The sequence below is a fragment of the Pagrus pagrus genome (genome assembly GCF_965226575.1).
Source record: "Pagrus pagrus genome assembly, chromosome: 22".
NCBI lineage: Eukaryota > Metazoa > Chordata > Actinopteri > Spariformes > Sparidae > Pagrus > Pagrus pagrus.
The window spans coordinates 16,240,067-16,265,429 of record NC_140204.1 but is presented as its reverse complement, the minus strand read 5'-3'; the positions used below and the strand labels follow the sequence as shown (position 1 = coordinate 16,265,429).

General features: G+C 40.9%; 3 protein-coding genes across 3 annotated transcripts; 1 reads left to right on the top strand and 2 right to left on the bottom strand.

Moving 5' to 3' along the window:
• Positions 1–1,215: 1,215 nt before the first annotated feature.
• LOC311252170 (CTD nuclear envelope phosphatase 1A) lies at positions 1,216–12,461 on the bottom strand. Its single transcript, XM_084345093.1, has 8 exons — positions 11,715–12,461; positions 8,267–8,333; positions 5,194–5,312; positions 5,018–5,089; positions 4,652–4,768; positions 4,448–4,559; positions 3,076–3,160; positions 1,216–2,520 (listed from the first exon to the last, which is right to left on the bottom strand). Exons 1-8 carry the CDS (start codon positions 11,817–11,819, stop codon positions 2,460–2,462), a joined length of 738 nt encoding a protein of 245 aa, XP_084201219.1. The 5' UTR covers positions 11,820–12,461; the 3' UTR covers positions 1,216–2,459.
• Positions 12,462–13,295: 834 nt separating this feature from the next.
• Positions 13,296–15,701, bottom strand: elp5 (elongator acetyltransferase complex subunit 5). Its single transcript, XM_084344195.1, has 8 exons — positions 15,401–15,701; positions 15,222–15,282; positions 15,054–15,134; positions 14,455–14,666; positions 14,070–14,245; positions 13,893–13,988; positions 13,695–13,795; positions 13,296–13,616 (listed from the first exon to the last, which is right to left on the bottom strand). Exons 1-8 carry the CDS (start codon positions 15,453–15,455, stop codon positions 13,508–13,510), a joined length of 891 nt encoding a protein of 296 aa, XP_084200321.1. The 5' UTR covers positions 15,456–15,701; the 3' UTR covers positions 13,296–13,507.
• Positions 15,702–15,828: 127 nt separating this feature from the next.
• phf23b (PHD finger protein 23b) lies at positions 15,829–20,561 on the top strand. The gene is made up of 5 exons (XM_084344194.1): positions 15,829–16,439; positions 17,699–17,730; positions 17,847–17,939; positions 18,030–18,645; positions 18,776–20,561. Exons 1-5 carry the CDS (start codon positions 16,412–16,414, stop codon positions 18,967–18,969), a joined length of 963 nt encoding a protein of 320 aa, XP_084200320.1. The 5' UTR covers positions 15,829–16,411; the 3' UTR covers positions 18,970–20,561.
• The last annotated feature ends 4,802 nt before the right edge of the window (positions 20,562–25,363 follow it).

Sequence of the window (25,363 nt, the reverse complement as noted above, 5' to 3'; positions counted from 1 at the left end):
TAGATGTGTGCATCACTGATAGCAAGGTCAGGAACTTACCTGGATTTTATGATTGAGATGGCTGAAAAGTCCACGACAAAAGTTCAGCTGTAATTAAGTTATGAACACTTGATAAACACTGATAAAAAAATAACACTGCTTTAAAGCTAGAAATACATAGTTTCTTGGAAAAATAGCCCCTACATTTGCACAGGTATCTTAAAATGTGACATTTGCCCTCATTGACTAGAACAGGTTCATACACTCAGTAGCCAGTTTATCAGATACACCTCGCTGTAACTATCAGTCTAATACAACAGTCCTGCAATAAATCCCATTAAGTCTGTTCCCATGCTAATGTGTTTCCAGCAGAACCAGCCTTCTTTCTTTTAGATCAGTAAGTAGTAAAAACCTGCTTACTTATTAATACAACTCAGTGTTTAACTCTGCCTATTCATAGCACTGAGGTCAGGGTTTCTCAGTCAAACTGGGATTCTTATGGTTTATTTTTTGCTTTGCACATTAGCCATGTTGCTAATGCTGTCTTTACAGGGAAAAGTTGTCTCTTTCCACTTTAAGTTTTTGTTTAAACCTTTTAAGAGAGATGAGGGATGTTTCCATGATTTACATATAAACAGGGTGGACAGAATATCATAAACACCAGTCAGTATAAAACAATATAATTCAATACCACCACAAGCTTCCTCCAAAATGATTATACAGTTGAATCAACCCTTATCTCATAACATTCAACCATGTAGGTAGGATGTATGGCTTGACAGTTGTATTAAGAATGCATTAGTTTTAGCAAGGTGTACCAGCTGAGTGTATTTCACCTACAGAAAACAATTACAAGCTCTTAAGTGTGCTTTTATGACATAAGACAGCTTTTAAACAAGCACAAAGGTCATCAGGTGCCTTCATTTTTGGCCAGAGATGGTGTCCATGTAGATATCTTCAGTGAGGGCGATTTCTAGTTTGACGCTGAAGAGTTTGTTTGGTAAAGCCTGCACCAAATGTATGTTTTGCAGGAATGCTAAGTGGACCAATGCAGTTTTCTGTCTCACCACATGATGGCAGCAGATTATTAGCAAAAAAAAAAAAAAATTGCCTTAAGCAGAATCTGTGAATCCATTTGAGCTCTTTCTCACCCAGCAAGGGAAGTCAGTTGACAAGCCTTCACGTTAAAACTGCAGAGTGAATTGCATGTTAAAAAAAACCAAGCTGGATAGTAACTGGTCGATACTGACAAGTGTTTTATTAGTAACACAGACCTGGAGACAGAGCCAATAAGAAGCCGCTGTGAGCCTTGACAAGACTGACATTGTTCAGAAGGCATTTTAAAGACGGAGGGTCTAATAGTTGAACCCATACAGAAGCGGAGCGGGTAAAAACTGAAAGGGGAGAGGCTGCAAATTTGAATCAAATACAAAACCAACTGCAACAAAAACAGAAGGGGAGAAAAAAAATTAAGTGCAATTCCTATTAGATGAAATCAGGATGGCATCAAATGGCAAAGGGGGGGGGAGCGAAATGTCATGGTATGCAGAAGTCATTTTATCATATATTATAATAGAGAAACAATCAGATATGGAAAGGCGGCACGGCAGTCCACGTATCGTTACAAGCCATTCTTTTTTTCTCGCAACGTTTCAGTCGTCTTTATCACTGAGTCCCATGAGGAGCTTTGGGGAAAGAGTGATAGTTATGGCTGGAAAAAAAAAGAAATATCAGGCTGCTCGGCTATTTGTCCAGAAAAATGCCTGTTGGTGGTATGTTGCAAGCAAAAGTCCATCGATTACACCATTTAAATTGATCCATTCTTGTTCAGGGGGAAGAAAAAAAAAAAACGCATCTGCAGAAATTAATGAATCACTGTCAGGGTATGAGGTCGATCTAAAAAGGGGTGGTTCTCTATTTTCCCCTACTCAGTTGCTCCGAGAGGTTAAGACAGTAAACTGATGAGTTGTCTGCTTAAGTGCAATGTCTGGTGGTGATGGAGAAGAAGAATAAGAAATAATAATGCAGAATTGTCTTTGTTGCTTTGCTGATCCTCCTCTTTCCCCCCTCCCAATTGTCAAAAAAGTTTAAAAAGGGACTAACGAACTCAGCAAGCATACTCCGACTCATGTACACAAGCTCATCTTCATACGCACACAGTCAGTATCAGGAGCGATAAGGCAGAGAGGCTCCGTTTTGTTTTGGAAAAAAAATACAAATAAAGAATCAAGAAGAAAAAAAAAAAAGAAGAAAAAAACAAGGTGGCTCCCCCGTCCCTCCTCAGTAGTTTTGGGCTCTGGTGGTCCCGTACTGTTCATTCCGCGTTAGACGGTCACCCCAACCCTCATCTCCTCAGCACACGTCTGAGAGGCTCAGAGAGGGCTGGTGGGTCGTCTGTGTGGGAACGGAGGGGCAGGATGGAAGCCGGCAAGAGAGGAAGAGGCTGGTCAACAAGCCCCGCCCCCTCTCGATTCAGCCAATCACCAGAGCCGGTGCTGGTGGAGGTTTCGACTGAGGACGGAGCGGACATCAGCAGTGAACCTAGGACAAAGACAGGCAGTTAGATTACCTGACATTGGATGTTTTCACCATCATTAAAGGAATAGTTCAACATGAAATGAGGGCATTTGCTTTCTTTCTGAGAGTGAGATGACAAGATTGATTTCAGCCTTAGGAAGAAAGCAAATGAGCCAATTTCCCCAAAATAATTAACTATTTGCAAAAACATCTAGAAGCAGCTTTTAATCAAAACGTGCCCCAAAATAACCTTAAAGATACACTGTGGTTGAAGCATGCAAGACGGGTAACGTTTCAGGTAATGTAGACGGGACATCGTGATTTTAGCATTAGCGACAATTTAGTCAACAGTTGTATTTAAATATTCAGAATCATGTCAATAAGAAATTTCCTGCAGTCAATGCTAACTGTAGCCAAATTGGACTAGCCAAAATGACTAAAATCATTTTGAGCAGTTGCAGCCATTTGCTTGCGTCTCTTAAATGACCACACTCCGATTTGACTACAGACTGTATGCACAAGAATTAAAGTGTTTGCATTGTCCATTTGCTTTCAGTCCAACTTTATTATCCCTTTTACCTTAGTGCATCCAGCATAGGCAGCAAGTTAAGAAGTGCTGTGTCACTAGGGTCGCTGAACCAGGACTTGATGGGTATTGCATTGTCTGGAGGGCAAAAAATAAAAGCAGCCAGTCAGTTGCGTCAGAGAAATGGACATGGTTGTGATTTTATGCTGCTGTGTTAAAGAGGCCACTGAGCGTTAGAGGAGCTGCAGATTTAATGTAGTGTTCCAGCGTTTACAATACAGGCCTTGTAGTGAGAACAACAGCTCGGTTATTTGTCTTCTTCCTGCCTCGTCACAAGATCGATGTGCATCATTTGATCTTATATGTTAAAGAGAAATGTACACAGGAAATGAGCAGCTGAATATACAACTCAACCTGAATACATAGAAGCTATAACTCGAAGCTCGATGCTGACCTTGTGCGACACCAAAATGTACAAAGAAAAAACAACAAAGAACCTAAAAATAGGGGACCCATTATATTTTTAGGTTGTTCCTGTTGCTTATATGCAGTATGGGCAATACTGTTAAAGAGATTAAGAAGCCAGAAGCTGACTGTATGATTTTACATTACTTCAGATTGAGAGGTAAAATAAACATGAGTCAGTGGTTTCCAAAAGGTTTTGATTCATACTGCCCTTGGGGAAAAAAGAAAACAAACATGTTTTCATAATTTCTGAATGAATCAGAATCAAAAGAGGGCCGCAAAAACAGTTATGTTCATTGTCTATTCATCTGTTGATTATTTTTTGTGATTAATCAATTAGTTGTTTGGTCTATAAAGCGTCAGAAAATGTTGAAAATTGGCTATCGGTGCTTCCAAAAGCCCAAGGTGAACTTGAGTTAACATTCACAGGAGCTAAGAAACCAGAAAATGTTCTCTTTTCATAAGCTAGAATCAGAGGATTTTGACTTTTTTCCCCCCTCACAACTCAAACCAATTATTGATTTTCAAAACAGTTGGAGATTAATTCAACAGTTGACAACTTGGCGATTGATCTTTGCAGCTCTAAATCAAAGCAGACACATTGAAGTGGCATTGCAGAACAAGCACAGGTGGAACTAATAATGCTAATGAAGATTTGCCGGAACTATTACTGCGACCAGCAGCTAATTAGCCGATTCATTACACCTGTGTTCGACACTGACAAAGCTTGCGCTCTGAAGAAAAAGCAACGACTCAAGTTTAGGAAACGTTGACATTTGCAATGTAATGATGACCGATACAAAACATTTTGCACCTGGCCATATTGTGTGTTTTTTACATTTCAATTAATGGTGTAATACATGAACTCCTACAAATACTGAATCTCAGATATATAAAATGTTTCAAATGTGTATTGCCAGTATTTTCTTTGGTCATGAGTGTGACATGTTTGAGTCTTACCTGGATGGCTACGATAAGCACCAGGCGAGTTGTCCAGGATCACAATACTGGACAGGTCATCATGTACTACAGACAGGTCTTTAATATAACTACCTAGATCCAATGTACAATGCTGGAAAAAGAAACAAAAACACAATCAAAAAGGGGAGAGAATAATCAATATCATCTTGAATACACAGTGTTTAAATACAGTTAGAATGGTACCTGTCTGTAGTATCTGCGTTTCAGGATGTTCCTGTTGTTGTCCAGCTTGTCTGCCACTGCTGAGCCGTAGATCTCCATACTGGCTGTGAAAACCACAAGCTCATACCACTGGCTCACCTGTGTACACACACGGAGTATAGAGCACACAATATATAAGTGCACAATTCAGAGCGAGTCTCGAAGGATCATTATCCAAAACAAATACAGATTTATGACATCAAGCTGTGTCAGAGTGCAGTACAATGGAAAGCGATGACAAATATGACAAGCAGGATAAAAGCTGATCTGAGCAATGTGCTTTACTGTTCCCCTCCATGTTAATCCAGGATTCAGAACACACAACCCTGATCACAGACTGACACTCACCACTTCTAAAAAGAAGTCAACATGTGGCCTTTTATGTACAAAGAATCTGACTGGATGCTTGTCAATGACGACCTGCAAAGAGAAACAAACATCAGAACTCCATTCATGCAGATGGGCAGTGTTTAGGCTTGAACGACTGTGTGCTCAAACATGTTTATGTGTCTGACTGCTCGTACTTTGAGGATGAAGTCTGGCGGCGTGCCAGGTCTCACTGTGGGTCTGAGGACCCCGTCATGGTGAGAGTGGATCAGCGTCTCGTCCAGGTCCAGAACCAGAATCTTCCTCTTTACTGCATCTGGAGTTTATCATAAAATAAGGACATGTGTGACACAATGTACATGTACATGCACACAAGAAACCACTGGCAGAAATGAGGCTGCACAGGCAAGTGCACAACCTTTACATGCATTGTGTAACATGGTTATTTATTTTAAGTGTATTCGTGACAAGAGGAGACATAGCTCATAGCTTATCACTGGTGTGATTCTTTCACGGTCTTCAGTCTTTGTCACGCGCAAGTGCACATGTAAAATGCTCATTGATGCGTGCATATATAAACACAAACTGACTTTCAACAGGAGAAATCTAGCTGGCAAAGTGAGGTACCTCTAACTTTTACCTGATTTCTCGCTTATATGACTTCAACAAATCCAGCCACTAAGATGCATGAGGACACATTTATTGAGAGCAATTAGAAAACCCTGTGACAGCTTGGAACCACCAAAGTGCCCATATTGCTAGTATATTGTACCTCTCATGAAACTAAAGCTAACTAAGCTAAGGAGCTGATTACTTTTTGTTGATTCTGGCGGCCCCTGAGGACAAAAGCGGTTATGTTTCCCCTCACCCTGTGTCAAAGATCTTGATCTCATTTTTTTATTCTGTACTCAAATCTCACCTGAAAGAGATCTTGATCTGAATGCGACGTCCTGATCCAATAAAACTATTTAAAATACAGAAGTATCCGCTGCCATACCACCAGAGTACAGAGCAGCTTCTTTCCTCAGGCTGTGAGACTCTGCCATAAAAAATAGGTTATATTTTCGGAGTCCGACCCAGTGGCAGGCATTAAGCATAACTATATAGCAATAGCCAATCTTCTCGCTGATGGCCTCGTTTGCATATGTAGGTCATTTAGAGGCATCAGTATTAAACTGAGAATGTTTCGTAACCAGTTAAAATGTCCTTGTAGTACATTTGAGTGGGCTTTCTTAGAAGATTCTTCTATTACTACGTGAATAATTGTTGGATTATGATTGGGAGAAAGCTTGACTAAGTGGATATCATAGGCTTACGTAATGCTGGCACATCCAACATTATAATATGCAGCGTTCAAGAGAATTCTTCTTGAGCAACAAGGACTTCCAGGAAATGTGAACACCACGTCCTTAGATCCTTTTCTGCTGCTGTTATTCTTACATACGTGAGAGCAATGTGATGCACACATTGAAAGACCACAGTTTAAAAGTCACTACAAGCAGCCATGAATGTAAAGGAATCATTCATTCTCCGAGACTGGACCTGGGCCTACAGCTGAGGTCAGTGTAGTGAGTGAGAGACGAGTCAAGTGGAACTGAAATGCAATCCTTCCTCTAAGTCAGAGTGTTCTTTTGAATGAGCTCTGTGCGGGCAGAAGGGAAGCTTATTCAGAGCGCACACACCAGTCCATGCTCGTGTAGGTGCTGCCTGCAACATCTAGCATTTCCTCTCTGCCTCCACACCAGCAACACGTCTCGTCACTGTAGAGTCGGGGCAGGAAGCCCATGCCACTGTGTTCTGATATTTAACTGCTGCCATAATTCACTGGTTTACTCAAACGCTTCATAGCGACAATAGCTGTTTAACTAGCACAGTGGCTAACCAAATTAGGCAGTCTTTTAATTTTAGCATTCTGGTTACAGGTCATGAGAAACACAGTATGTATGCTTCCTCCTTATTAGTCAAGTCTTTGTGTGCAGTGTAACTTAAAATGTCAAATATTATTTACATTGAAGTATCGTTACTACCATTCTCTGTATTTTACACTGTTTTAGTTTCAACCGTCATATTTATAGCTGCACAACAGACTAAATTTCCTTTTAAGTACTGATGTTGTCCAGGGTGAATTCATGTATACGGTCTGCAAAACCACTTCCTATTCTTATTCTATGATTGGCTTTAAATTGTAATATACTATATTCTCACATCAGCCATTTCCTCTGAGATCACACTCACTCACACACACTGAGAAGCTTAAATGTTGTACTGCTGTGGTCCAGGTACGTGAAAATCCAGAAGGAAACCGGGCCATATTACAAGGTAAAACTACACATTTGATACCCGTTAGCTTCTGTTAGACAACAGCTAACGTTAACAGTCAACCACTTCCTTGATAGTGCTACATGATAGGATAGGAAAGGTTTAAACTAATCCTAAAATGTGTATTTAAACCTGGGCTGGAATTGCAACGCACAGGACATAACCAAACGATAATGTTAATCAGGAGGTGGTTGAATATTAATGCTAGCTAGTGGGTTATCAAATGTGTTTACCTTAAAATATGGTCTGATGTTGCTCTACATTTTCACTATCCATCATTTCAGTTGCTGATCAACTAGGAAGCAGTGACAACAATTTGTCAGAGTCCCTATATTTATACGACTTTATACAACGCATGACATCATTGCAGCATTTTGGCTTCCCATCATTAGCATGACGTCAGAGGAAAATAGCTGCCATATGAATACAGTCTATGATGTAAGAATGTAAGAAAACTTGAGCTGAATGCCTGACATGCAAAACCATTCTTTGTTGGTAAGCTATTTAAAAACACCAATGTAGCCAAACAAGTTTGCTGACACAATTCAGACAGAAATGAAACGCTAACTGTAGTTAGCTATGACACACAAGTGTCATGGAGGTTTTCTGTGAGGTTCGTCTGAAAATAAATACTTGTGTCCTGAGAAAGGGGTCAAGTTGTGTGTCTGTGCACGAGTGTGTGTTGTTATGTTGCTGATAACTTTCAGTTCTTTTCTGCACAATCCCTTCTCACTTGACAGACTGGTTTGACCTCGACTTAAATTTCCACATTGCAAATATGTTGCGACTGCGATAGTGTCTCTACTCTAGCTAGTGTCACATAAAAATAAACGCATCGAGGTAGAGTGTAGTTTTTACAATACTTTTTCCAACTTTGTTAAACAGTTCTTGACACGAGGACCCCAAAAATGTAGCCGAGTAGTCGTATAATGAAAACAATCATGTACTCACTGAGTCTGTTTCTGGAGATAGGTGACAGAGGCAAAGTGTCGTATCGCACCGTCTGATACTGGATTATCTGCAAATGAACACAGCAAATAAAACAGTCAGTCAATCCTTAACAGATCATACAAACCATATACAATATACTGAGCCATAACTAGATAACTACTGTGTTTTAGTTCAGTCTTTTCATTTCCTACTGCACTCTAAAAGAGTTGTCTTCATTTCCAAGGACATAACATCTGTGTGATTTTACACAGGCCATTTATAGTGTTTTGGGAAACCTTCAGGGCATTAAGAAAAGTGGCTTTACGTCATCTCAGTTACTGCAATCCATAATCCAATTTGAAAAAAAGCATCACAGTGGAAACTTAAATGAGCTAAGGATGATTTAGATCAGATGTAATGCGAATATCTCCATGAAAGTCATAAAATCCTAAAACGTATATCTGAGCCTTTAGATGAAACAATACTTGGGGAATCAGCTCCCTTATTTTGCTTTACATAGCGGAGGAGGACACCACTGCTCTTAACCGTGTCCCCCCCACGTCTCCTCCTCTCTAACTTCCTTGCTCTCCTCTGGTCAGAGTGACTACAGAGAGGATCCTTTCCAGTGCCTCTCTTGCCCAGGGGCTCTGCACTTTTCTTCACAGGGCTATTTTTATCCCCCCAGCTGTCGGTGGGTGTCAGCCGAGCATGGGGCACACATAGAAAGGGAGACTTGCAGGGTGACTTTGACTGAGCCTGGGCTGCTTGGTACCTAAACCTCGGACAGGGCCTCCCTCTGTGTGCCCTCCCACTGCTGCCTGGCAGAGGAAGCTCGGGGGAAGCCTATTGGTGCCAGCAGCTGCTGGGCACCACGGGGGGACCTCAACCCTCGACTTAGCTCTCTGCACCTCCAAGAGCGTCCATCTGGACCCTGGGCCAGCAGACTCAGACTGAGTCCTTTGCCACCACGCCAGGGCTGCATTTAACTTTTCAATTAATGATGCTCTCTCAGCCGGACAAAAACTCCAAATCTTTCATCTTTAATAAGTGAGTTAGAAAAGCAGCTAGCTGAAATCAGGACACTGGCAAATGTACTTGGTAAATGACTTCAACTAAACTATAATCTGCAACCAACTCATTATTTCAGTTTCATCAACATATTGCAGGGTTCTCCTTACTGCTGTAAAGTTAAGGCACAGCACCCACGTCATTTTGGGCACGGCCAAAGCCAGATGAATGTTAAATCAATGTAAAGAGCATTCAAAATTTACTAAATGACTTTTCCCAGATCTGATGGTTGTAGTTGGCCCCAAATGGACTTCTTCAGCAAGTTTTGTCTTTCAGCTATTTGGGTGTTACTTATTTATCATCTTGTCTAGCTTTTCCAACTGTTTGTGCATAGATATTATATCTACAATGATCCAAAATGATGTGAAACTTAGTTATTTTCCTGAGGGATGACCCTCAATCCTCTCGCCAAATAAGATCACCTAAGTCTTCAACAAACCTAGAGAAAATGCTGGATTGAAACGGCCTCTTTTTGGCCAACCAATAGCACAATACCCAGATATTAGATTTACTGTCATAGAGGATTAAGACAACCAGCAGATTTTCATTATTGAGAAGCTGAAACCAGACGATCTTTACGTTCATGATTAATTGCTAATTACAATCCTTGCAGATTGATGTCCTGTTGATTAACAAATCAATTAATCATCTTGGAAGTTTTGTGTTCATTAACGCATTGTTTCCGACGATTTACTTTGTCTTAAGAATACCACTAATGTTCTGATGTTCTTGTTCCTGTAAGCTCGTGCACGATCCAGTACTACTTGGACTGGCATCACAGAAGGCTACTGCCCATAGTGTTCCCTTGGCCATCATAAAAGAGAAACTCATGTGAGAGATAGTAAGTAGAACTGTTATGCAACATTGTTGTCACCGGTAAGATTAATAAACAATCATCTCGTCATCTGTTGACACAGAGTAGCAGCGTGAATAGGATTATGTCCTGGTCCTACTATAATAGTCATAATCCAATTGAGCTTTTATTGGTCCAATGCTTTCAGTTGGGTCACTTTATGCAATGTGGTCTTCTCGAACATAAACACCTTGAGCCCAAAATGTGTATTAATTATAGTTTTAACTGTACTATTCTGTGAGTTAAGTCTCCACATCCTCGAATGGTTCTCATCAACTCACCTATCATGGTCTACCTGGTTTCCATCTACAGGATCACCTGTGTTACACTGCTTGCTGCATTTGGGGTCTGTGGTTCACGACACTGTCTTAGAGCATCGCATAAAGTAAACAGCAGCGCTAAACTGAGTGAAAATGAGAGAAACAGAGGGAGGGAGAGAGAACAGTGCGCTCTCTGTGCTGACATAATCCCTCTCACTTCAGCCATAACATGGACTGGACTACTCACTCTCAGGGCCTGTTGACAACCCGCAAGTGTTGCTGCCACACAATAAACTGCAGACAAACCTCGAACAGCGAGATGATTACACCACACGGGGCAGTCCTCCAAGCTTTGTCGGCTTGATACCGAGCTCGTGTCGAAGTCCACTCATGTTACACCACATGTGCGCGTCTATTAACGACCCGACAACACCTGTGTGTGTGTGTGAATTACAAGCAGGTGGCCTCTGTCACGTTAAATGCCATGTTTATTGTGGAGGCATTTCAAAGCAATTGAAGGTGACCTGGAGGCTTGTTTTGGCTGCTCTGCAAAATTTGTGCTGGGATGTGGAAGGTTTTCCTCTTTGCGCTGGAGCTGAATGAGCCATTCATTCACACTATCTCGTCGCACAAGAACAGACACCCAGATACACTATTAAAGAGCTGAAAACCGTCTAATCCATTACGTGACCAACCAAAACGTACAATTTAGATGGCCGACTCATTGTTGAAGTCAGTATACCAAACGTTCTGTGGTTTAAGCTTCACAAATGTGAGGATGTGCTGGTTTTCTCTGTTTTATATTATCTTAATATCAACTTGATCATTCTTTGGTTTCAAACTGTTAACTAATTTAAGACCTTACCTTGGATGCTGTGAGAAAAGTGTATATTACTACCTCATCCAAATCAGTCCTGTGTCCGCTTTATACACTTCTTGATTTATAAATGTTTACGCCATTTAATATATTCTTTTAAGCAGAGTTTTGTGCCGAATGATAAAGCAGTAAATTTGACACTGGTATTATTGAGTCTAAATGAGAGGTTAGGCTACACAGACAGTGGGATTTGATCACATATTTACAGATTATTTGGGGTAAATGGATGCACAGGTGAGAGAAACAGGTAATCCAGCTCTGTGGGAGCCAGTTGAGCATCCATACAGGTCGACGTGATCTGAAAAAATAATGTTAAAGCACTTGGAAAAGACAGCAAGGTAATAATGCTGCTCACGTGTCACAGAAAGACAACAGCATCAACTGCCACATATTTCACAAACCCATTCTCACCGTTCGTAGGTGCTTCCTGAGGATGTACATGATGAAGCCCCATATTCTCGACGTTACGCCGAGAAAAGTGCGGATGCCAAGTAAACATTGCCGGGTCTTCAGCATGTTGATGAGCACGCAAAGACCCCACAGCAAGTCAACTTCAATTCTCAGTTGCAAACACGCTTCTTGCCCGAAGTTGTTGGGACAATTACTGAAGGAACTTGCTTGCTAGTGATAGTCAAAATCCGTCTTTAGCCACAGCCGCCAAACTAGCAATTCAAATTAACAAGAGGCCAAGCAAACGTGTGAGTACCTCGCTCTGCACACTTGTGGCACAATTAACGTTAAATAGAGTACATTTTCATTGTAACTGTGAGAGACAAACGTGGACGTGGTCAAAAGAAAAGCTGCTGCACGACGACTGCTGCTGTATGGACCTTAGCACGCAGCTCGTTGACAAGCTAGCTCAGGAGCTAGCTGTGTACCAACTAACGTTAGCTAGTAGCCACCAAGCTACCGCTAGCTCGACAGGGTGACCACCTTGAACCTAGGACAAAAATACCCCAAAAAACCTTTGGGGCCGCTCGTTGTCAAGCACCGCTTCAACGTGACTTCACTCTGTGCGGCGTCCGAAGAGAGACAGATTTACAAAAGTTCCCAAAAGTCTAACCGGCTCCGTTAGATTCGGTTTGTAGTCCAGTGGAAATCCGGAATGAAACTGCGAGCCGCCATCGCCGCCTTGCCGTCACTTCCGCGAGGAATCCTGTGGTTGCGCGCAGCACGTCCACGTGGAAAGAAAATAAACAGACGTGGACGAGCGAGACTGTTAGCCTGAGGAAAGTCTGATCAAATTAACTAGTTTAATAATCAGTCTCAGCTTTCTCAGAAGTGTCTCAGCTCCTGTCTTATTCTGCTGTGTAACGCCACATTACTTCTGGTAAGACGTGTGTGTTTATAGAGTGTTGCTCTCTTTCTGATGGCAGCTTGACTGGTGTGGATAAACCTCATAATGCCACAGTGATTCACAGTTGTAAAACAATACCATATGAAAATTTCAATGGGTGTGGGTGAATACTTTTTATAATATTTGGCAGGGGCAAGGGCGCATGGGTTAGCCAACTGTCAGTTAATGCAAAGTCTACTACACCTATTTAATTACTTAAATATCTTAGGAGACTAATAGTCTCTAGACAGTCATGCAAATAGCACTTATGATTAAGAAATATTAATAATGGGAAATAGAAACCCACTAAGAAATCCAAATGTATCAACATAATCTACAGGAAAATGAGTTTATGTACAAATCATCTCATGCCTTCAAATCATGGTTCAGAGGATCTCCATTTAATTTAGAGTGGGTATAATCCTATTTTTTTCCCTACTTTCATATGTTCTGTAGGATTGTTGGAGGCCCTGTAAAAATGTAAAAGCACCCAGTATTTAAAAGAAAGGAGCAACACCTGAACAACTGCAATAAATCATGTAAAGCATCAGTTAGATGTTAAAAGTGACTCGCTTGAGTGCAGTGGCATGGACATGAGTTTGTACATTACGTGTACAATATGACATTTTATGAAAACGCAGTGTAGTATAACAACAGTCAGATAAAGGCATTATTTTATTCAATAAGAAAAAAAACATTTAAAAAGATGAAGGCGATCAAAATACAAGGAGAAAAACTATGGATAAAACCATTTAATAAACATTATACAGATTTTTACAGAAATATGGTGCATTTTATCTGTATAGCTCTAATAGATGTTGATAAAGCTTTGAAAACTATAATATTCAGTGGGTTGTATATCCTAACACTACACATCGAGATCATCATCAGGGTCCTCCTGGTCATAGTCGTCGTTGGCATCAGGCTCATACAGAATTCGTCCTGAACCTGGGCCTGAGTGGAGCAGAGCTGTCTTCCTGTAGGAGAAAAGCGTTGAGAGAATATTGAATGTAATCACTGAAAAAAAGTTGAAACTTAAGACAATAATTTCTTACTTCTCTTTGCTGAAGACAAAGGGAAGCGCCAGTTTCTCTTTGGCCTCACGCTCTGTATCAGACAGTCGAAGATTGAAGGTCAAGTTGGCTGTTGGGTCCGTCTATACAAACACAGAAATGACACTTTCAGCCCTGCTCTATCTGAGCCCCATCTTTTTATGGTGTGAATGTATTAAGCGTTTGTTCGTTGTATTGCACCTCCTGTTCCTCTGCGTCATTCTGTCTGGCTCCAACATGACTGGGCCTGCTTTGCACCATGACTGTAAGATCCTCTTTCATGCTGAAAATCTCCTCCTAAGGACAAAAAAACAAAGTTATCAACAATTTGTGTCAGTGTAGGAACATAACCGTCATCCCAAAGGATACACTACTTACATCTTGCATAACTTTCCCTGATTTTGAGCGCTTTGTTATCTTGGCCACTGCTTCTTCTCCTTTCATCCCAGGTGCTACCGTGATGACAGAAGTAGCCAAGTGGCATACACTTCCCACAGTACCCCTCTGATGCATATCTGCATGGAGCAGACCTATAATAGCTCTCACAGCTCCCCCTAATGAAAACACAGAAAAATACCCTCAAATAGTGGAATTACTGCATAGCCTTAATGTTAAACTTTAAAATATCTCAGCCAAGATAGTTTGTGCGACAAATAAAATTTACAATGACTCTTACTGCCTTGATGACACACCTTTCATTCAACACCACCACAAAAAACTTGTGACACTGCACCAACACACAAGACATAAGATAATTTCTCACCTTTTCTAAGTTGTTGCAGAGTCTTGCAGACCGCAGGAGGTCTCTGGTGTCTCAGAATCCATGACAGGGAGTCGATCACTAAGGTCACTGGCCTGGAGTGTGATATTTGCTTGATTCGATGTGTAAGTTCCTCCAAATTAAACTGGTGAACTGTGAAGGCTGGGTTATCAGTCCAGCCCAGCGGGTCTGTATAGGCATTGTGAAAGTGTAGCCTGAAGTGACAAAAAGATGAATATTGGATAATTTGGTTATAAGTTTAATAAACTGCCTAAAACAAATGGCTTTAGCAACTTATTATTTTTGTTATACAGTTATCTGGTGATTGCTTTTTTGCTTATGTGATTAATGATAAAATGTCAGGAAAAATAGCCATCACATCTTTTGAGAATTAAAGATCAAATATTCTGATGTCTTAATTGAGCCACAGAAGTCAAATTAGTAAGAATAAAACAAGGAAAAGCAACACATTCTCACACTGGAGCACTTGAAACCTGTTGATTTAGCTTGACAAATGACTTGAATTATTAACCAATAACAAAGCTGGTGGTTTATAACTTTCTCTTGATGGACTAAATGCTTAAACAATAAAGTTACTTTACCTCTGAATGGGTGATCCTTTAAATCCATCTTTCAGCTCTTCTTCACTCACCTCAAAGCCAAGGACATGGACAACCTCCTCCCTAACATAGACACATTTTGGTTTTTTACTCATTAATAAATGAGAGTACACATAACAAAACAGTCATCAGACATATCTCTTTAAATACCTGTTCAGGGCAGCATTGATGAAGCTCTTCAGGAGGTGTCGACCACAATAACTAGCTGAATCTACCAATGCAAGAATACATTACACGACTTTACTGTATGGCATCACTTCGCTTCACATAGACAGCTGTGTCATTGTTCGCAATTTATACTTAAATGATAAAACATTTAAAGCATTTACCTTGTATTAAAAGAAACCCTCCAGCATCAGTGCCTTGCAATAATTCAGTCAACATGGTACACTGTGAGTAAACTGTAGAAGGTGGCTAAAGCTAGCTAGCATGCTACTGATTTACGTCCTTTTAAAAATGTGAATACCGGAATAAAAACGCGGGAAACTCGGTAATTTAACGGCAGAAGAACGACATCTCTCAAAGTTCAAAATGACGAGCACCTACGGTCGCAGTGACACATATTTCACAGAAAATTAAACTTCTCCTGCCGTATTCAAGTACAGCATGCATCGCTAGGTAGCATGTTTAGGCTGTACATATTCAAAAACATCATTTCCCAGAATTCCCGTCACTTCGATATTTAAGTATATGTGGGGAATGTAGTTCAGAACGCGTTGCGACTGGTTGAATGGCTTCGCGGTAAACTACGTTACCCAGCACACCCCACAGGAAACATTGCGCTGGCAGCCTCAAGAGGTTTCTGCCGCGCACGGACGGAGAAGACCGTGCGGAATAAAGTCAAAACTCCAGGCGTTTTGTGTTCACACAGCGAAGAAACGAAAAAAACTTCATCGGAGAAGTTCCCATAATGGAGCGACGATTACTAGCACTCGCGTTGATCTAAGGAGTTTTTGCAGTTCTGTCGCATTTCGAGACCGATTGTTATATAAATGCAGTGACGAAGAAAAAGGAGCTATAAGTGGTGGACGTTAATCGACAGAGGAATTAGTATTTTGTCCTGCTAATAACGTTAGTGTGGCAACGGTTCAGAGGCGGGTTGCTTCTGGTACGTCAACGTTAGCTGTTGTAACGGATCCCCCGCGAGGAAATAATTCAACTTCGACCCACAGCGGAGTGTTTTTACGAAGAGACTCTTTGGGTCTTCCGCGCCCTTGGGTTGCTTACCCGGCGGTAAGGTGCAGCCACGCCGGGGAAAGGCACAGCGCGACGGCCGCTACTCCGGCTAGCTCGCCTGCTGCTTCTGTTTCTTGGATCGAGGCCTTGTCGGTGAGGCGACAATGCTTGACATAATGTCTGAGCACCAAGGTATGTTTCACCAGCATCAGCTGCGAGCCATTAAACAAACTGTCCCCGTGTGATGTTAATCTGTTCGCTGTTGCAATCTGCCGTGTTTTGCGGACATTAAGATACCTATCCCATAGCGCTAATGTTACGTTTGGTTGCGTATGCTGTATTAACAACACGACTTGTGATGGGCAAACTTGATATTTTGCAGTCAAAATGCCATGAAAGTTGTGTTAAAGTAAATATATGTTATGCATTGTTACGATTTGTGTAGCTAACGTAATGTTAACGTAGTTAACAGTTACTTGTTACTTAACGCGCCGATCTAGCTTAACGCTAATGTTAATAGCTAATAGCTGCAACGCTAACGTTACCCTCCCACCAGACTAAAAACACACTAACGTAAGTTAAATTAGCTCACTTGTCAGCCGCTGGAAACAATATTTTTAACCTGAGCTCAAACTTTAATGCAGATAACACGGCCGATTTGATGTTACATCTTGCTAACGCCAAGCTAACTTGGCTAATGAGCCCCCTACTTCCATTTCAAGAAGGCTAGCGTGATTAGCTAGCTGACCAAGTGACTGATGGCACAAGTTAACTCTTAAAGGAATGGATCGGCGCCGTCAGCAGTGTCAAGTTTTAAATGCAAGTCGTCAAATATCGGGCATTATTGAACACAGACTAGTTGAAACACTCGCCGTTATCGCTTCAAACGGCGTAACGTGTTATGTTAGCCTCTCCTCTAAATGTCAGCTAACGTTAGCAGGTAGCTCCAAGACAATACAAAACGATAAGTTTAAAGCTTGGCACACAGCAGACCGAGCTGTATTGGCTACGCGTTTAGCGCACCAATACATTGTTTACACGTCGATTCAATCGATAAACTATTATTAATGGCTGATAACTAAATAACCTGACTTTCTAAAGTTCAAGTGACACCGGTTGCGGTTGTATGCAGCCAACTCGCGTTAACATCCGATGACCGACTTGCTTGTAGCCCACTTAATCGGGTATCAGTAAACTGTATCGGTTATTGTGATGTACCTCCAACAAACACGGCTCTTGATGAGCTCAGCGTGCTCATCACTAATATCCCCGATTAAGTTATAGAGCCGTGTTAGCAAGCTAATGCTAGCCTTAGTCCACATGTGTCACATCACACCAAGGCAACAGTGTGCTTGCTAATTCTGTCTATAAGCTGTTTGCTTGAACATGACAAACGAATCAAGACTTCTTCACTGGTTATTCACACAATTGTTTCTCTTTTCTTCCACCAGATTCACTGTTGACGTGTAAAACGGAACCTCTGGTGAGTACTTTGTAATGTTACTTTGAATACTAGTCCATTCAGCAGCTTTCTGTTGTTAGATCATGTTTGGATTAGCTTCACTTTCTAACACAAAGGCTGTGTTTTCTTTTCTGCAGCCCCCAGAGAGGAAAAAGAGGACTGTAGAGGACTTCAACAAGTTCTGCAGCTTTGTCCTGGCATATGCTGGCTACATCCCGAGTCCAAAAGAGGTAAGCTGCCATTAATGTCACTGTGGATATGAAGAATGCCTTGCTCAAGTTGTGAAGAAACGCCAACATTTATTTCTGTTTGTCTTGTAGGAAAGTTCATGGTCCCCAACATCATCCAGCTCTGCACACAGTTCAGGGTTGTCGGCAGACGGAGGTGGCGGCGGCAGCAGCTCCACGGGCAATACTTGGGCAGACGGGAGCTCAGACATCCACACCATCCACACATTTGTCCGCAAAGCTCGCGCAAACAAGGGCAAAAATATCCGGCGCATGCACTCTGACAGCACGCTGCTGGACAAGATGCGCCTAAAAGACTCCTTGTACGAGAGCCAGGCCAGCAGTAAGGCAGAGCGCAAGAAGGACAAAAAACTGAAAAAGTTGTCGCTGGGTTCTGCCATGACGGCGGCGGATAGTGGCAGCAGCGAGGGCGAGAAAAGAGCCCGCATTAAGCGCAGCAAAAACTCAAAACAGCCAAAAGTTAAGAAGCTCAAAAGTTCAGCGGCTCAAAGCGAGACAGACTCTGAGGCACGGCACACGCACACAGAGGTACGACCCATGAGAGAGGAGATGGCAGCGCATGGGGGCTCCCCCCCAAGCATGCAGGGCCTGGGGAAGATGCAGGCAGACGAGTCCATGAGGGAAGCAGAGATGAGCTCCAGTGAGGGTGAGACCTGGATCGCAGATGAAGACATAATGGTGGAGTCAGGTATGACACCATAACTTCTTATACCAAAACTCTAATTTCTACAAACTTGTCTAATCCACTATCTTAATATGCATCAATTGACATCTTATCAGCTATGTATCCTAAAACTATGTTCTCTTTGTCAACACAGGGGATGATTCGTGGGACTTGATCACCTGTTACTGTGGGAAGCCATTCGCAGGACGGCCGATGATCGAGTGCAATCAGTGCGGCATATGGGTGCACTTGTCGTGCGCGAAGATCAAGAAATCCAACGTTCCCGACATCTTTTACTGCCACAAGTGCAGGGACTTGCGGCGGTCGGGACACAAAAAGGACCCTTAGACATGAAGAGGACGGGTGGGACCACCAGGAGCACCCACCCTGTTTTTGCTGTCCTCTTGACACTTGTTTTCTTTGATGCCTACAGCCAAAACAGCCTAAATTATCACCTGGATGGCAACTGTATTGTCACTTTGTAGGATTTCTTTTTGACAATCACAACCATTCTTATTTATCCCTCACTTTTTTTTTTTTTTTCTTTTTTTTTTGTTTCTTACGGTTTTATTTTCTTTGGCTACTGTGAAGAAGTGGACAGAAGGCTACAGTGACAGTGGAGAATCATTTATTTGTTACTAATTATTTCCTTTACTAATTGGCTTTAATGTTGTATTCTGTGCTGGTGATGTGCACATAAATTGTCACACATAGTCTCAGTAACTGAAGGTGCATTTTTTTGACTTGTAAATTATTTTGAGGATATCGACAAATCAATGAAAAATTTCCTTTAGTGTCTCAAGGAGTCCCATTTTCAGTTCAATAGCCATTTCCTCTCAACTTTAAATCAATGCAAGTTTTACACATTAACATTAAAATCTATAGCTTAAGAGATGAAAAATGTAACAACTGTTATTTGTTTAGAAGCGTGTGATGAGGTGGGCAGCTCGTTTTCTCTTACTTTCGATCGTATTTTCGCGATTTTTATTTTCCGTTGTCAGTGGCGATCACTGAACGTTGAAATGTAGAGATCTCACTCCTCTTAGAATAAGTGATCTTTGAATTCATACAATCTGTTAACATTTACTGTTTTGCATACTGAAATTGCATCGAAAAATTGCTACATTTCAAATTGCACACTTTCGGCAGTGCACTTTTTTAAATAGAAACCCAAATACCGTTTCTGCCACGTATATCGGCGGTATTTGGGACATGATGAGCTACGGCTGATTAAAACTGTACTTAGCATGTAGCTGTGTACTTTCATGACTGAGCGCTTAATGTTTCTCCCTGTCTGGCTTGGTAATCATTGATAGCCATTTACCATGAACAACATTTACATTGAAAGCTGTTAATTTTAATGTTTTTGTTTCATGTGTGTTGTTTTTTTTTTTTTTCCTTTTTCTTTTTAAAAATAGTTTTTCATGTTAAAAACTGAAACGAGGGGGTAACGTTGCTGTAAGACGAATGGTTCGGCAGTGCTTTACAATATCAAAGTGGCTCTGAGGCTCGTTTATGAATGGTTGTAAAATATTTGTTCTTCTGTTTCATTGTAATTGTTTTATTTCTTAGCTTTCTGAGAAGCGGGATTTAGAGATGCGCCCGCATCAGAGAATGGACATAAGATTGTCTCACATGGAGAACAAAGTTGTAGTGTACAGAAAAATAAGTTGATGCCGCGTAGGTTTGTGGCATTTGTTTTATGTTGTTTGGTTTTACCACGTGCTTTTTCTTTTGTTGGTGGGAGTGTGTTGGTAAGTCTCCAGTAGCAGTTGCACTCTCTCTACAACTTCAATTCTGTGTACATATCCTGTTCTTTGACAACTGTACATATGTGAAAGTGAAGAGAGAAAATACCCAAGCAAAATCTATATTTTCTGCAGTCTGATATTGTTTTCTTTAATTGTAGCTTGAAAAATAAAAGTCTTTGGGAACATAAAGGAAAGATGGTGTTTTTAAAACCATTTTTATTGACGGTACACATAAAAAAGACATTTAAAACATTTATGTAATATTTAATCAGATGTTGGCACACAGCAGTGTTTGTCACATTCCTGTCTTCGACCACTAGAGGGAGTGGGTCGACAGGCATCTCACTTGTTAGTATGGCAGTGAGTTAAATAATGAATAAATATCATGGAATACACATTAGCACAGAAAAAAAGATAAAGGGCTCAGTTGTTGGAGCTGATCTTTACTCCCTGAATTCTTCCTGCTGGACGTCTGGTTCATCCTGTAACACAAACACAAAGATGCTCAGTTTTTAAACCCACAAAAGTCTTCAGGAATTATTAACACTAAACCATCGCTATCAGTGACTCTACAATGGCAAACTAATGTCATGGAAAAGACCTGGAAGTTCAAGTCTGCTTTTGAAATTATTACATTTAAACACTTTTACACTATTTCAACAGATTAATAGATAATGAAAATAACAGTTGCAGCTCTCGTTCACTATGTTAGTGTATAGAGCAGGTGAAACTTAAATGTCATTGCAATTCAGGCTGCATTGATTTGGAAATAAGTGCCAGAAAAATTGCAGAGTAAAAATTAATACAATAGACAGTATTTTTCTCTTGTTACTCACTTTTCGGTTTCGGGAACCGGACATTTGAAAGCGGCCAATGGAGTCCAGAGGAGCAACCTTCCTCCTGTGGACGCATCAGTAGAAGAAAGACAGGCTCAGTCCAAAACAATTCATCTTTGCAGTGTTGTAAACAGCCTTAAAGTCATACTCAAGTTAAAACAAAGAAATCATGTTTAATATGACTTTGGTAAAAGGGGAAGTCACCCATACTAGTTGTACTTCTTGTCAAGACTTGAAGTATCTGATACTTAATGCACTTAAAGGATCAAAAGTACAAGTAAAAGTAATTCATAGATATATTTACATGTATGTATACTGCATACTTTTGGTCTGCATGTAGATTATCGGAACTAATATTCAGCATTTTTCTGTTTATCTTGACCAGTGCTGAACCAATTATTGATAAAATAAATTCATTTAAAAATGCACTACTAAAAACATTTAAAATATTCAGTACAAGTACCTCAAAATTGTACTCAATTAAATGTATTTAGTTACATTCCATCACTGGATTTCTGTGATGTACGGTGACTGAAAATGTGAAATATGTACTTTTCACTCTGTACCCCATCTTCAAAAGAAAACTGATGATTTTCATTACCTCTTTTCATTGGCTTTACGGTTGTACTGGAACTGGTTCTGGTTCTGGTTGTTTTGGCCAGTAAGGTTCTCTGTCGGGACCACGAAGGTCTCTGAGTGAGCGGGGCGGCCGTCCACATCCCTGTCCATCTCCCCAGCATCACCCACAGACAGGTCCCTCTGGTCTGAGGGATCATGCAGGTGGGGGAAGAACTCCTGCTCCAGCCAGCTGACTTCCTGAGGACGATAATCAGATTATAAAATAGACTGAACAGGATTTAATGCCTGCAGGTATTTGATCAGTCTAAAACGGTCCACAAAGACCTACCCTTTTGTTTCTGGATGTACTTGGCAATACAGCAGCAGATATCTCCTCCAACGACATGTAAAGAGCCAGGAGAGGCAGCACACACCTGGAGCACAGCATCTGAACAGAGTGGGACAGTCTGAGTTAGTGACAGTTACAGTCACACACAAGCAAGGGAATTTTAGAAGGAACCACACGCCTACCTTAAATCTTCAGTTTTCTTTATGGAGTTCTGACCTCAAAGCTGATGATGGTTGCAACTCTGCGTCTTCTGAGCTGTCGACCAGCGCGGAGGGTATTTGTAGACCTGCATCTAGGGTGGGTTTATATCATGGGACTGGCATCGAGGGCTGTTTAGGCTAAGTCACTGTGTGTGTGTCTGTGACCTCAGACATGCCAATTACATCTGCCGCCTGCCATTGTCATCATTAGAGTCAAACCTCTACAGCGACTCTTGAGAGATTCGAGTGCTGACAACATGCCTCGACACACGTACAGACATATACACATACACATTGTCCCACCCTCAGGCCCTCTTTCACTCTCCCTGCCGCCGATATGAGGGAAGATGGGAGCGAGATAAGGTCATTGTTGAGCAGCTTCATGTTTGCAGGCTGGTTTCAACTGGATTGCTCTCATCGGCATTCGCTACTAAATTTGTATTTGTGGCAGATGTGTTGCAGTTGTGTTGCACCCTACATAAACTGTTGGGGCGCCAAATTGCAAAATAACATTCAGTACATATTGTTGCTTTAAAGTAATTTATCCAATGAAAGGAATAATATCTGCCAGTGCATTTTTAATCAGTCTAGTGCAACACGTTGCCTTATTCAGTTTTCCTTCAAGACAAAGACGCTCAAATCTCTTTAAGTACAAAACTGGTAAGGCATAAGAAGAACCAAAGAAGAAGAAGAACCAAAAATGACTTGACACAATACAATTCCATTAAAAATGTATATGCAGTGATATTTTGTCATTTCCAAACCGTATCTGTCTGTAGATTTAGTAATAATTTTTTTTTTTTGGACTAATTGCTATCTAAAGCCCTTCAGTGCTTAACAATAAACATAAAAAACATTAAACCAATGAAAGCAAACAATTATTTGGCATTTATCCTCAATAAAAATATTAATGATTAGATTGATTAGATAGACAAATCCTTAGAGAAGCACAGAGATGGAACAATCTGAAACAGTATCAGGATCCTAGTGTGTGTGTGGCAATCTGGAAAACTTGATCACTTTGCTTCGCCCGACTTCACCGGCGGATGGCCACCCAATCCAGACCACACACAACAGTCTCCACCCCTCCTCCGCCCGCCTGCCCGCCTGCCTGCTGCCTCTGTCTACAGAAAACAAAACAGAGAGGAGACAGTGTAGCAGGGATGGATGGAGAGATTGGGAGAGGACGGGCGGCGGCGAAGGGGTCCGCTTGGAGCCTATGCACATTCAGACACGTTTTCACTTTTCCTCTTTTCCCGCCCTGTCCTAATTATTTCTATTTTGGGACGCTGAGGCCCACCAAACATAGAGCTGGTGCTGATAGATCAGGCGTGTATAAATAAACCAAGGCAAGGCTGGCAGCATGTCAGCAGGGGCAGAGGCCAGATAGGCTGCACTGATTACCTCCATTATCAGGGACAGGCCTCATTAGGAGCCTCTGGTTGGGTGTGTGAGTGTGTGTGTGCGTGTGTGTTTGTGTGTGTGTGTGTGTGTTCTTTTATTGCAATACAGGACCAAATGTACTCCCAAAGATGTAAACTTAATGGAGAATCCTTCAAAATAGGGACGATCTGTATTTTGTTTTGGGGTTTGGGCTTCAGTTCATGTTTTTGTACGTAAATATTCTCAAAATGTTGTTGCCTATAATCAAAAGGAAAATTACTTAGCTGCTGCCAAGAGTTACATGAGATGAACAATACCACTCTTTTGTCTGTATAAATACAAAGCTACATCCGGCAGATGGTTACTTTAGCGTAGCCTATAGACCGAAAACAAGGGGGCTTTCAGGGGGGTTTTTGAGCCGTACTGTTTCTTGCCTTCGAGAAATGACGTCCTTTTTTGCTAAGCTAAGCTAACTGGCTGCTAGCTCTTGTTTCAAATTTAGTGAACAAGCCTGAGTGTGGTATTGATTTTCTTATCTAACTCTTCCTGAGAGAAGGATTAAGAAATGTTTTTAAAGAACGTATTTAAATAATTTTGTTTGTACTTAATATACGCATACTTAAAATAAAGCTGCTGCACACTCATATGACTATTTCATGTATGATATTTACAGGTTTGAGATATATTAAAGCAGCTCCAAGAAACTTTATTAACTAACTTAATTTTTGTTGATTTTGGCAGCTCCTGTGGAAAAAAGTGGTACAAGCGCAGCAACTTCCTGTGGTGAAGATAATTTGTTTTGGAAGAGAGGGATAGAAAGGAGCAACATATTTTGTCTTTTTAATGTATCTATATATGGTCATGTTAGTTAACACCTGTAATATGACAATGATGAAACAAAGTTGTTTCAAACCCAGTGACTGTCATTAAGAACAATTATAATAACTGTATAGAAAATGCCTTTTTTCCTGATGTTCTTGTGTGCTTACACAGGTCAGATATATATACTGAAACTTGTTCATAACTATATATAACGTATACAGTTATTACATAAAGTGCAACATTTGTACTTTAAACGAGGACACCTTAATTAGGCCACAATAATCATGAGAAAGCATAAAAGTATGTTAATATTCTACAGTAAAGTACAGTATCATAATAACTAACATTGTCAGTTGTGGTTAAAGAATATGAAATGAATGTCGTCACTGAAGCACCTCAAGAGTTTAGTAATATGAAGTTGTGTGTCTGTGAGATAAATCTATCTCTGTCTGTGTGCATGTTGTCTGCGTGTGCGTGTCTTTTTGTGTGTGTGTGTGTGTGTGTGTGCTAAATAACTTCTGTCACACCCCGCCCTGCTCCAGTGCCCTATAAGTACCAGGCATTGCAGCAGGTGCCAAATATAGACTCAGCAGAGACTTCTCTGTGAGCAACTTTAGACCAGATAAACATGAAAAAAATGTAAAAATATAAAACGATAATGCTTCATCGATGTTGGAAATACTTTCATTCAAAGTACAAAACTACACTACAAGACACAAGCTCATGAGATAGTCAATTTAAAGCCTATATAAAGTTATATACAATGAGAGGTAAGGGCTGTAGCTAGTAATAATCTCCTCTTATCAAATGTATAATATTCAACCAGGCAGTGTGTTTGATCAG